Consider the following 12,502-nt stretch of genomic DNA (forward strand, 5'->3'; position numbering starts at 1 on the left):
CCTGTGAGTCTAATTAATCACGACTTTGGTTAGCAGCCAACAGAGAGGGAGGACAGCCCCCTTCTGTCTGAAACCTCCACAACATTGCTCCAGAATGAACCCACATCCAGGGTTAACACAATTACCAGCATGCCCTCCCAACCATACATCCAGCATCACACCACAGGCACTGTAATTGGTGTGCCTAGAAATGCAGGGAAAAATTAGAAAAGCATTAGAGGGAGAGAGGTGATTAATTTGCTCGAGGAGGAGGTCGATGGCGATGTGAATCACTGCACGTCAGCGCAATTTAGTTTCCCTGATTCCCTCGGCCTTGTCTGCCACGCCAGCCTCGCTCGCTGATTGGTTAGTGTCAGGTCATAGCTGAAGAGGTCATAGAGTGAAGGGCACCATGCCTAGCTTAATTACAGTATAGGATCCTGTACGGGACCTGTGGACCCCAACATCCCCCAACACTTGTTTCCTTGTTCCCCAGTATTCAAGGGATGAGGGAATATAAGTGTTAGCTGATTACATTGACTTTTATTTATGAACAAAACCGACGTATTGATGGAATAAGCTGCTCAGTATGTGGCAGGATGTGAAGGTAACAGCTCTCTTGATTTGGAAGGAATAAAAATAGTTACAGTACTGACGATTTCATGTGGATGCTTATGATAATGAGGCAGCACTCAAGGGAAGCACAGCCCAAGCTTTGACATGCTTGTTTAAAAATCTCAAACGGTAAAAAAAAAGAAAAACATCAAAGAAACCTGGGTGTGCTTGCATCAAAGAGGGTCAAACTTCATACCTCATCTGCTCTATTGACTGCCCAGATAATGTCCTCAAGGAGACTTTGTTTGCATTGAACAACATCACAAATGCTGACCACAATCTATAAACCAGTCCCCACCTTTTTCCACCCGGTTTTATTAGCAGCTCAGCGGCACAGACAGCAGAGGTGCTGCTCCTCTTTGTTGTTAAATAAGACCCATTCAGCAAGGTTTAACCACAGGGGTCAAGCATACAAAGCAAGCTATTCCTGGGGAGCAATTAGCTTTCAGCCAAACCAATATGAGGTCATTCCTCCTCTGGCCCCTATGACACTTCCTGTTCACACCTGGGTTACCATCTCCTGCCAATCGGGAGCCTCCCCTGTGCTCACGCCGTATGTTGTGCATGTGTGTTTCTGAATCTAAGCTAAAGTAATAAGTCTGAAGGAGCAGTTTGCACCTAAGCTTGACCACAAAGCTGGAAAAAGGTAGAAATAAAAGTACATTATTACATTTATATTTAGATGAAAACAAATTATTTTGAGAACTCTCTTTTCATACCTGGGTAGCACTGACGCACAGACTGACTGTATGCTTTTGATCTCAAGTTTTGCATGTCTTGAAATACCTCTGAAGCCAATCCTAAAATAGTCACTTTTTATAGTATAATATATTCATATTGTATTCATATTTATTCATAACTATATATAACGCTGTACATTCACGGTGTATACAATGAATCATGTCCAGAGAGAGCAACCTGAAGTTGAACTTTTAGGAACAACTACTCCTGGATAGGAGTGTCAGAATAGGTTGTGCCGAGCTGCTGGGAGCTGTCAACCCCAAATTTAAGGAGGACAGGGAAAATACAGGATGTATCTAAGTAAGATGTAGGACAAAAAGTGGAGGGCAATAATGCATGGTCATTGTAAGTTTATTTAAGTTTACTTAAAGAAATCTATCTTTGACTCAAATGGTATAGTCACACTTGCCCCGTGTCAGGCAGTTTTCCCTGTAGAAGGACTCGCCGTCGACAAACCGCAGGCAGCAACACATGATACACTGGCAGTAAAACATCCCAAAGTCTCAAAGCAGAGTCAATGGGGTGTTAACTGACACATACATGTGCCAACGCACACCCATCCACACAGAGAGACACACATGCCTGTGCAGTACCTGTATGCTCACACAAGCACACACACAGGCACTCAAATAAGAACACACACACAAACTCAGGCATGTCAGGAGTCCTAATGACCTCCACCGTGTGTTTGTGAGGGTGTAAGAGTGTGTTTTGAATTAGGAAGAGGAGAGGCAGAAGATGAACTAATGACGGCTGCTAATAATTACAGATCTGTAGTGTGGAAGAGTTAATGAGGAGCCAAAGCCTCCCATGATGCCCCAGTAATAATGAATGAGGCGTGAGAGAGGGGAGGGAGGGAGGGAGAGGGGGGTTGGAAGCTGTCAGTTTGAGAGGCCGCAATGCCCTTTGGTTTCTCTGCACTCTGGGCATGTCAACGAGAGAGGAGCCTTCCCAGAGGAGGCTTGTCTCCACACTAATGAAGATGTGACAGACCTCTGGTCCGTGACTTGCAGTGTATAGGAAAGAGGAGGAAGAAGGACGAGGGAGAAGATAGAGACAGCTCATATAAAATGAAAGGCACTGAAAAGGTGAAAGGTTTTTGAGACCTTCAAAAAGATTGAGAAAGTGTCAGATAGAAGCAAAACTGATTAGACTGGTAGGTGATGGTTTTTAGGATGTTGCGACAGCTGAAGAAGTCAGTAAAAAATTGACTGCACTCCCCCACACACACACACACACACACACACACAGTGTTAAATCACATCCATCTGTGGCACTCTAGCAAAATAAAAGGCAAGTATTGCAAGTACTGTACTCACCAGAGAGCTGGTATAGCTGGGATCAGAAGTGTCATCCTGTAGGTAGCGTGACAAGCCGAAGTCGGACACTTTACACACCAAGTTGCTGTTGACTAGAATGTTCCGTGCAGCCAGGTCACGGTGGACGTAGTTAATTTCTGAGAGATATTTCATCCCTGCTGAGATCCCACGCATCATCCCCACCAACTGGATCACTGTGAACTGGCCATCATTTTGCTAGAGGACAGAGAGGAATAATAAAAATGAAAATGGTTATCTAGATATTATCTTTGGCATGATTAACATAAATGAGAATAGCTGGGGGATAGAGAGATTTCAGCAAATGCTAACATATCTGCTTTAATGATAATGAACTAATTATGTTGGTTCACAACTGAATTATAGATAGTATGTTGACTAAAAATCCCCGGCTTGAATGTTATAATTTCAAAATACCAACTGTTTACTGTAAATCTCACTCTCTATTAGGAAAAAACAGGACAAAATAAAGTAGTTGTTTGTGTTGTTTTTTTTAATGTATTATACCAAGATGTAATTGTAATGTCCTTAGAAATCCAGTCTGTGTCAAGGCTGCCTAGTGGGACTCTCCTCCCGAATTAGCATGGACTGATGTGTTGTCATACCTAGTCACAAACAGCTATTTCAGCTTGAAGCTATCTTTTCTCGACAAAAGTAATTACAGTATGTTCACTTATTATAGGTTGTTGTTTTCTCCCTTCCCCTTGTTTTGAATCATTTCTTTTTTACACTTTGCCATTACAAAATCGCCATCAGTGAATTACAAATCCTCCTCAATGTCCACAGGAGATGTATACTTGTAATAGATGAACAAAACAAAAAAAAATATTCCTGAGCCCATTATTGCTCATTGTAGTTAGGGCATTGTTCCATTCAGGCATGCAGGTATCTATCCCTCTAACATCCACGTATGGTGCCTCTGTCCCTGTGTGAATGGTCTGAAGAGTGTGCTTTGAACCCCCGAAACACAGTAACAAATAAGAGGGTAAGGCAGATCGATGGAAACACAAGTCGGATGTGGCGGTTAGCAAAGCCAACTTCAAAGAGCCCCTTTAAACCCACCCTAGATCAAAGTGGAATAGAACACCAATCCATGAGACTGAAGGAGGGAAAAAAGTGAGTTGAATATTGATTAAGATGTATGTCTGCTCAATCCTGACTATAAAAGAAAGAGTGAGGAGTCCATTAATAGTTCCAGGCATTAATAGAGAAATTAAAGGCTGGCTAGTGTAGAAATTTTCAAATTAAGAATGATTTAAATCGTGTTCATTGTCATGAAACATATTCTCTGTTGGCAGTGGATAGATTAAGAAGGCTCATTCCAATTTGTATTAGAAGGGATTCTTCACATGAACTCTTTTCGTGTGACTGTTTTACGATTAATATCCAATTAGTTTCTCTGTCCCATAAATGCAAGGTTTCCATTGAACTCACTAATAAGACTTATGAATACCCCATGTAACCGTTCCTGACTTTGTATGTCATAGTACATGCATGTTTTCACTTACCCTGAGGAATGAGTCCAGAGCACCGTTCTCCATAAACTCTGTGACGATCATAACGGGACGGCTCTTTGTGACGACACCTTCCAGACGGATTATGTTCGGGTGGTCAAACTGACCCATGATCGAGGCCTCAGACAGGAAGTCCCGCCTCTGCTTCTCCACGTAGCCAGCCTTCAGGGTCTTGATGGCTACGTAGATCTCCCTTTTACCAGGCAGTTTCAAACGGCCCTTGTACACCTCTCCGAATTCACCTGGGAGGGGAAGTTGAGAGACGTGCACAATGGTTGTTCTGTCAGGACCTGATCTATTTTCCAGACAAATGCTTAGTAGAGTTTGATTAGAATCTAAATCTATTCATTTATCAAGCTTATTTGCATCTCATGTCCCTTGGCAGAAATATTACCCAGAGAGCTATTATAGATCTTGACTTAGTCTATATAAAGCATGCTGAGTGTTGTCCAATACTCATCTAATGTTTCTCCTTCAAGATATTCTTAACAGCGTGGCTCCCTTGACTCACAGTAGTCATCTATCCTAAAAGGCTGCCAAGTGTCTTCATAGTCAAAGAATAACAGGCAAGCACTATCTGCTAAATATCTGGAACTCTTTTGATTAATTATCACCACCTCAGTGCCCTGCAGAGATGCCACACAGTGAAATCAACAAAAACGGAAATCTTTAATTAGTTAGTCCCCCTGCATCCTTACCGCTATCCTATCTCTGTCACTTCCTCACACCTAGCTTGCTGAGTAGGCCGGTCCACAGGAGCTATTCAAGTCCCGGTCTCATTACCAGGGGTATTTTAACCTCTGTATGATTCATTGTATAACATACGGCATCAGCATGCCCTCCCTGCTGTAAAAAAAAAAGGTGGGTTTGGTCTCAGGGTAAAGGACACGTTGGACTGTTGCTAAATCTATTTTTGCTTCCACTTGCTCGGAATTTACGTCAGAACAATCAGACCCTAATTACCACTGTATCAATTTAAACAGACGTTTTAACAATACAAAAGACGTCAATCTTACACAAGAAAAGAAAGCTACACTATCTATTTTGCATCTAAAGCAAGAGGAAAAGGATGATGTAAGGTAGAACATGTCAGAGAGCAACTCTTAATAGGATCCCAAATCAGAGAAGCACAGGGAATAGGCCTCAAGGCTTGAGTTCTGTCTAATGCCATTAGGTCCCAGGGTAGCTGGCCTATATACTGCTTGTGCACTTGACATGGGCCCTTCACATGTTTCCATCTGATGTGGCTGCCAGAGGGGCGCAGCTTTATGACCTTGAAAAGATTCAGGCCAACATTGTTTGAACACAAGCACTCAGAAATAATGCATGGAAATGTGTCAATCCACATTCACTGTACACACACGTACATGTACATATATTATATATACATAGGCCTACAAAATGTGCACCATACCTGCACCAATGACCTCCTCGATCTTCACAGTGGAGACGTCGATCTCCTTGGCGAATTCTCGAACAGCCTCGTTGGGGTCCTCGTAGGTAAAGGGGTCGATGTAGATCTTCATCCCCGGGGAGCCTGAGAAGTGGGTCGGGCAGCCCAGTGGGGAGGGGCAGTTAGACATGTCGGCTCGCAAAGAGAGTTCTAGAACAACCAAAGTGCTCGATGAGCTTCCCAGAAGAAGAAACCGTACTTTTCTTTGGCTAATGGTCTTATGGTGATGGTTGATGAATACAGTTGCCTTTCAAATCCCAGCCTTAATCACAGTGTGACTCTACATCACTCACAAACGCTACGAGTTGCTGTAATGATGACAACTCCATTTGCTCTACCGTATGTACATGAATATTAACGTATATTGCCCGCATTCAACAGTATAGGCAGAAGATTATAGGAACACCTTTAGTTATGAAGCAGGGCAGACAACAAAATGGTGGTTTGATGATTCAGTACTTGGAAGGAGGAACCGGACCAGAAAAAACAGAGAGGGAGAAGATGAAGGGATAGAGGGAGGGATGAGAGTATATGGAAAGAGTAAATGTAGACAGATTTTTTTTCTTTTATCCCTTACCCTAGCAGTCTCTGCTCTTTGATAGTGGTGGAACCAATTTCCCAACAGCCTTTTCCTATAGGAGCTCATAAAGAGATAAAACCACTGCGCTATCAACTAGCTTTTTATGCCGTACTGCGATAGGTGAGCTCAGTTCACAGACTGGAGATGTCTGCAAACGGAGGACAAATTTTCTGTGTCGACAGACCAGGTTGGGGGGTGGGGGGTAGGGGCTGGGGTTGCTGCTGCTGCTGCTGCTGAAAACGCTTGTAAACAATTTCAATACACACTGCCATAAGACAGACATTACAGCAAGCAAACTGACGTAAAATCATCATTTCTACACTGACACCCAAGAGCAGCCCTCTTTCTCAGAGCTGTTTAGTCAAAACCTTGGCAGCCATGATTGGAATAAACCCATCTCCATCAAGCCAATTTGTGCCCGGCTCATTTGTACAAGCCACATAGAGAGAGGCGGGGGTCTCAAGAGATGGGAGGGAGATAAAGGTCTGGTCTTGGAGGGATCAAGGTTCCTCACCTCGCTCTTGACTAAAAGCTGATTCTAGTTACCACACTAATTGCCTTGAACCCTGCCTGTGTGAACGAAATGGCTCATTAGAGATTCCATACAGATTGGATTCAGGTTAATCCATCGGAGGGTTTACAGCTTTGCATTCCATAAAGTCATTCTGTTTACAAGTGTTGTCAGGCCACTCACTCAGCAGCATCACTGGGCGGGACTGAAAAGCTCAGCAGGGAGCATATACAGTACAGTAATAAACCGAGAGCTCACTCGAAAAACACATCATCACATGTGCATCCACGCACACATACGCAAACCCATTATTTTCTAATTCATAGTTTAGGGCCCTTTTCATGTATAATTTAGAACGCAAATAGTTTACTGTACTTCCTCCCTCTGGCACAGACCTGGTTAACTGGATTCATCTTTTTATGGCCATCTGATAAAAAATAAATTCCTCCTTTAATATTTCATACGTCCTTCATCTGAGTGTATGAAGCAAATGTGTCCAAACGACGGTTCTATTTTTACCCGACATATAAAATAACAAGCCGGTTGGGAGACAAGGCATGGCTGCAGCAGTAAGTCAAAGGCCTGTAACAAATACCGTGATTATATACCTTTAGCAAATTAAATGGCTGAATGGGCAAACGCATTAATTTGGGGAATTTGGATTATAGATCTCAACAAAATCCCTAAGCTATGACACAATAGCTCAGACAGTAAAGAGTCTTTAGTTGACTGGCATTGACAAATGATAGTTTATGGCACTGCACTTAACCATGTTATTTTCACCAATGTCCAGCATTTACCCTGCTATTAGTCTGCTCTGCTCATTCACTGAATAGCCCTAATGTATCCACAAATCAACCGTATGGCAAGTAATGCTTATGTTTATCTATTACTGGCTATGGGGACAATCAAATTATTGGTCCTCCTACGCATAATTTACATACTGCCTTAAGACAAACAGCAATGTCAGTAAGAAAAACAGTAGCTTCATGAATGCAGAACCTTTCAAGTTTCAACTCCTTCATATGGTAGCTTTTCACTAAGGGAACATCATTTCTTCTAAGTCCTTTTGCCTGACAGTATTTGTAATTTAGCAATTTTAGTGCATAGCAATTATATGTTTTATGTGATTATCCACTTTGGAGAAATTAACATAAACAATCGCAGGGCACTGTACGCCTATAGTGAATATATTCCAATTTCTTGTCAGTCCAACATGCACACTAATCTATTCTGCAGCTCTGTGAATATAATGAGTTGAGTTTACTTCCTAAATACAAACTAATTATCCTTCGTTTGATGTCAGAAAATCATTTGTTAGACGCACACTGTGGCTTATTAGTATGGAAATCACAAAAGGGATCTAAAAATTGTATGGGATTAACAGTCACATTGGTGCAGGGGGTAAAAAAAATTGTTTGGGTTTGTCAAGCTTGTGGTGCCTTCTGCACTGTGTTTTGAAATGAAATTCTGATCAGCCAAGGATTTGACCTAAAGTACTTGATGAAGATGAAAGACAATGATGATGATGATGAAGGGTAAAGGCAAATGTCAAAATAATCCACATAACTTTATCAGGTCTGTTTACGCCCTAGCCAACTCTTAGAATTCATACTGTATGTATCAATTTTTCATGCAGTGGATGCAACAAAGAAGAAACTCCTCAAGTGTAAACATATTTGTTGAATTTCGAATCCCACTCTAATTCGGCGTGAGCACCAGATGTTGAAGATGTTGCAGAGACAACAACTGAAGCACCAAAGCGACAAACAGGGTTAGAACGTTAAGCGATTTAAGATGTGCTGGCAGTCATACGGAGAGAAGCATTAGGGCATATAGTAAACATGCAGTGCTTAGAAATGTCTCTCTGTTAATTAGCTGATGTTGACAGGCTGCTGAGGTGTGGAAAAAAAGGAAAGGGGAATAGATACACTAAGGAAAACTGTAAATACTCAGATGCAGTGAGGTGTGTGCACTACGGTGTGTAGATGAACACTAGCGATACTGATAATGCACAGACGAGGGCAATTAAAACAAACAAACAAAAAATTAACCTTGCCTCTAAGGGATGTTATTTCTCTGTGGAAATGATGTGTGTGTTCACGTGGTTAAATGTAAAATATAAGGTTTGATTTTCATAACCATGACCGGTCAAATTTACAGTATGCAGCAGCATCCCCAGTCGACAATCCTGTCACATTAGGTGGGCTGGAAACGAGGAGACATCATCACCGGACGTGTGTGGCAGCAACTTGAGCAGTAAGCAGCTGGTTGAAAGCCAGCAACACATTTTTGGGAGATTCACCCAAAACAATTGGCTGAGCAGGCGCTATTTTATTGTTGCGTTGAATACTGTAATTAGGGAACTGTCAGTCAAATCTCGAGAGAATAGAAGAACACAATGCATCATGGGGTGGGGGATTACTTCACTAATGTTGGAGATGTGAAGGTTGAAGTAATAAACCTATGAATAGGATCCCTTATCAAGGTTTTATTTCCTCTCCACTTCAAATTGCTTATTTGATGATTAGGGCTGTAAGCGTCTCTGATCTTTTGTTTACTTTAACCACTTATGTTAATTGCATTTGGTTTTTCCAGAGATAGCCAGTGACAAAACTGACTCTTCTGCCCACAGCAGTTTTAATGAGCCCCCAGCTGCCACCGCTGTAGCAGCGACACAAAGTAACTGTGTTGAAAGGCTTTGCTGTGTTCGGCTCTACAAAAATCTATCCCCTCGAGTGAGCCCTTGTTCAGAATGCTAGGTCGGCAGGATATAGGGCTTTCATTTTAGATACAAAACTTACACACAATCTTTTGTGTGTGTGTGTGTGTGTGTGTGTGTCCCTCCAGGCTCCTTCCCCTCATCAGTCAGCGCCAGGGGAGTGCTTAAAACACGACTCAATCACGACTATCATAAAGCCCTGAGAGATGACTGTCAGTCAGTGTCATTGTGTAAAGGAAGGTAGAATGCTGTTTACATCCGTTGACGCCTGCTACCTGAGGTCATTTCTTCTTTAACTCGCTTCCTTTTCATTAATGCATTACAAAGGAGTACATGCTTTTGGCGTATCACATATCATCCATGGTGTAACAGTATATAAGTACTGGACAAAATAGGAAATGAATATAAATTAAACATGTGCGAGCAATCAGTACATACCTCCACCTAGACACAACAATCCCCTCTATATCTAAACTGCACAGTTTATTGTGTCTCAAAACACAACTGAATACATTTTTTCACACCAATTATTGTATTTATGGTGCTTCGTACTATTTTATGTACCAACTGTTAGATTACATTTGTGGTACAAAGGTAAAAACAAAAAAACACAGTATTCTTCACATGGTGAAATTTAAGTGTGTTATAAAGATACATTCATCTTGTTACATGGATATCAGGAAAAAGTTCAGGGGCTATGAACCAAAGAGACACATTGGGCACAAAAAATCTCCACAGCAGATTCATTTTGTTATAAAGTAGGCGTTGCTATGTCATGCTAAAAGTGCTAACAATGGTAACATTACTTCCCATCCCTTAAAAAACTCCCCCAGCATCAATGCTTGGACAATAGATGACCATGAATTTGGTAGGTGGAGCTTCTAAAAGAGCACTGAAGGGACAAGTGTATTTGTATTTGCCGTTAAATTCAAATATCAACAGTATTTTTCTCAGCGCTGCTTCCTCTACCTTTAATTAACGGAGAAATAAACATACAGTATGGGGTCAAAATGTGTGACAGAAAACTAACCACAGGTTAATGTGAGCTCTAAGTATGAAGGTGGACTCACCTCTTCCTGCGCTGTAATGTTGCAACTTGTCACTGTACACTGCCTCCTTGGTGTATGCCCTTTTCCTGTGGGGGTAATGATTATTGAAAGAGCGAGAAGAGAGAGAGAGAGGGGTGACAGGATGAAAGGAAGTGTAAACGAGGCCTTATTACTGTTCATGGTTCTCTGTATGGCCTGAAAATGACGTGGCTGAAATTGAATCAGTTGCAAAGGGTTAGCAATGGTAAATGAAGTTTATGAAAATGAGCTGATTTTTAATTAGACCTTGATAGGATCTCTCTGCTTTTCATCTGTCTCCTCTGCCTCAGCATCAAAAAGAGCCTGGCCCTTTTGATGAACACTTTGCTTGCTCAAAGTTGCAAACAGCACTGCAGAAAATTCGACTTTCATATATCTAAAGCGGAGCAAGATAGGAATGTGACAATGTGACAAACTGCAATATTAAATTGACTTGACTTGAGTAAGTTAACAGGGCAAAGTCGTAATTGTTAAGTTCTCTATGGAATTGAATATTCAATTCCTCGTATGTCAAATGGGCCTTCTTTCCTGCCAGATGCCTGCTATTAATAAATCCTCTGTATAAATATGTGTAAGAAGCTGACATGCAGTAGGTTCCTAGGTGTAACGAGGGGCTTCTGCTGTATTGATAATGCAGTTTTAATTTTACAGCCCATTTCACAAATATAGCTGTGCTGAGTTTTATTTTAACATATGATATTTTCTGCCATGTACTTAGATGATTAGATTGATAGATGATTGATGATGATTAAATTCTGGGGAAATCCATCTTAATGTGACAGAAATTCCTCTTCAGTCAATGTTGCTATACAGTATGTCTTCCAATAATTATAAGCAAATACAAGCAGGACTGTATACGACTGCATGGTATCCACATCATTATGTCCTTTTACAGTTGTTATATGATGTCATTAAATGGACATGAGATATTTTACTGTCAGGGAGAAAAAGTTGGGAGCCTGAGAAGGGAAAAATGTAGCAGCAGTTTCTGCATGTATTACAAGAGACTGAGGAAGGAAAATGTGGTTACCTGCTGCACACGATGGAGATGGCAACAAGGGAAACAATAAAGACCACTCCTGCTGCAGCTGACCCAGCAATCAGTGGAAGCTGTTCCCTCAGCTCCGACTTGAAGTCATCTGTATTGCACAAAGAGAAAGACAGACAGGCAGACATTGAGAATGGCTTAGGTAAGACTTAAAGGACCATGGCTGTGTGTATTTGGAGGAGTGTATATGTGAGTGTGTGCTTGGGGGGTAAAGGGAGAGACAGAGGGAAGAAGATGCAGAGCACAATGGTTAGACTGGTTGTACTGATGGATAAAGAAAACTTATAGATCTCTCTGCTGAGAGGTTGTGACTGAAATCCACTGAGCTTTAGCGAGACTTACTGACAGACTGTGTTTGATAAACTAGCAGGAAGACAGAGTGAGAGAGTAGCAGAAAACTGATGGTTGGAAGAAATGAGGAGGGCCTCTCAAACTTCCCCACCTCACCTGTCAGAAATGAATGAACCAAAAAAAAATGCACCTTGGAATGTTTTTTTTTTTTTTTCAGGTGTTGAAAAGGGAGTCATCCACTGCCAATCACACATACAGCACAAACATGTTTTATGTGCATATCCAGGGCAAGCTGCCAGTAGTTCAAAGGACAGCTCAAATGCCCGCCTAAAACCACGACACAGCAGAATCCTCAGTCATCTTTGTGCGTCCCTGCCTTCCCATGACTTTGGCACCAGCAAACACTGGTTAAAGCAATGCACGATTTAGCATGCTGCAGGCAAATCAGCAGCTTCTAAATTCAATCCCCCGTGTAGAATGGGCCTATTGGATTAAAGTGATAAAGGGAGAACTAATGCATCTTCGGAACAGTGCAAGAGCTGGGATATATGAGGAAACTCAATGTGACAGGAATTGCTCACTCTTTTAACTTGCAGGTTTATCAAGTATGTTTCAAGCAAACA

General features: G+C 41.7%; 1 protein-coding gene across 3 annotated transcripts in view; it reads right to left on the bottom strand.

Annotated features, from left to right (window-relative positions):
* Positions 1 to 12,502, bottom strand: part of ephb1 (EPH receptor B1) — a 164,256-nt gene that overhangs the window by 17,482 nt on the left and 134,272 nt on the right. For 2 of the 3 annotated variants that reach the window (XM_085805599.1, XM_085805596.1), the window contains 5 exons: positions 11,571 to 11,679; positions 10,523 to 10,587; positions 5,601 to 5,789; positions 4,181 to 4,428; positions 2,655 to 2,870 (listed from right to left, as the gene is read on the bottom strand). In XM_085805599.1, coding sequence (XP_085661725.1) covers positions 2,655 to 2,870; positions 4,181 to 4,428; positions 5,601 to 5,789; positions 10,523 to 10,587; positions 11,571 to 11,679 — 827 coding nt within the window. The remainder of the gene's footprint in view (positions 1 to 2,654; positions 2,871 to 4,180; positions 4,429 to 5,600; positions 5,790 to 10,522; positions 10,588 to 11,570; positions 11,680 to 12,502) is intronic. The other variant, XM_085805597.1, reaches the window with a different exon arrangement.

The sequence above is a fragment of the Trachurus japonicus genome, chromosome 17 (assembly GCF_045865225.1).
Source record: "Trachurus japonicus isolate A0001 chromosome 17, Traja_1.0".
NCBI classification, from domain to species: Eukaryota; Metazoa; Chordata; class Actinopteri; order Carangiformes; family Carangidae; genus Trachurus; species Trachurus japonicus.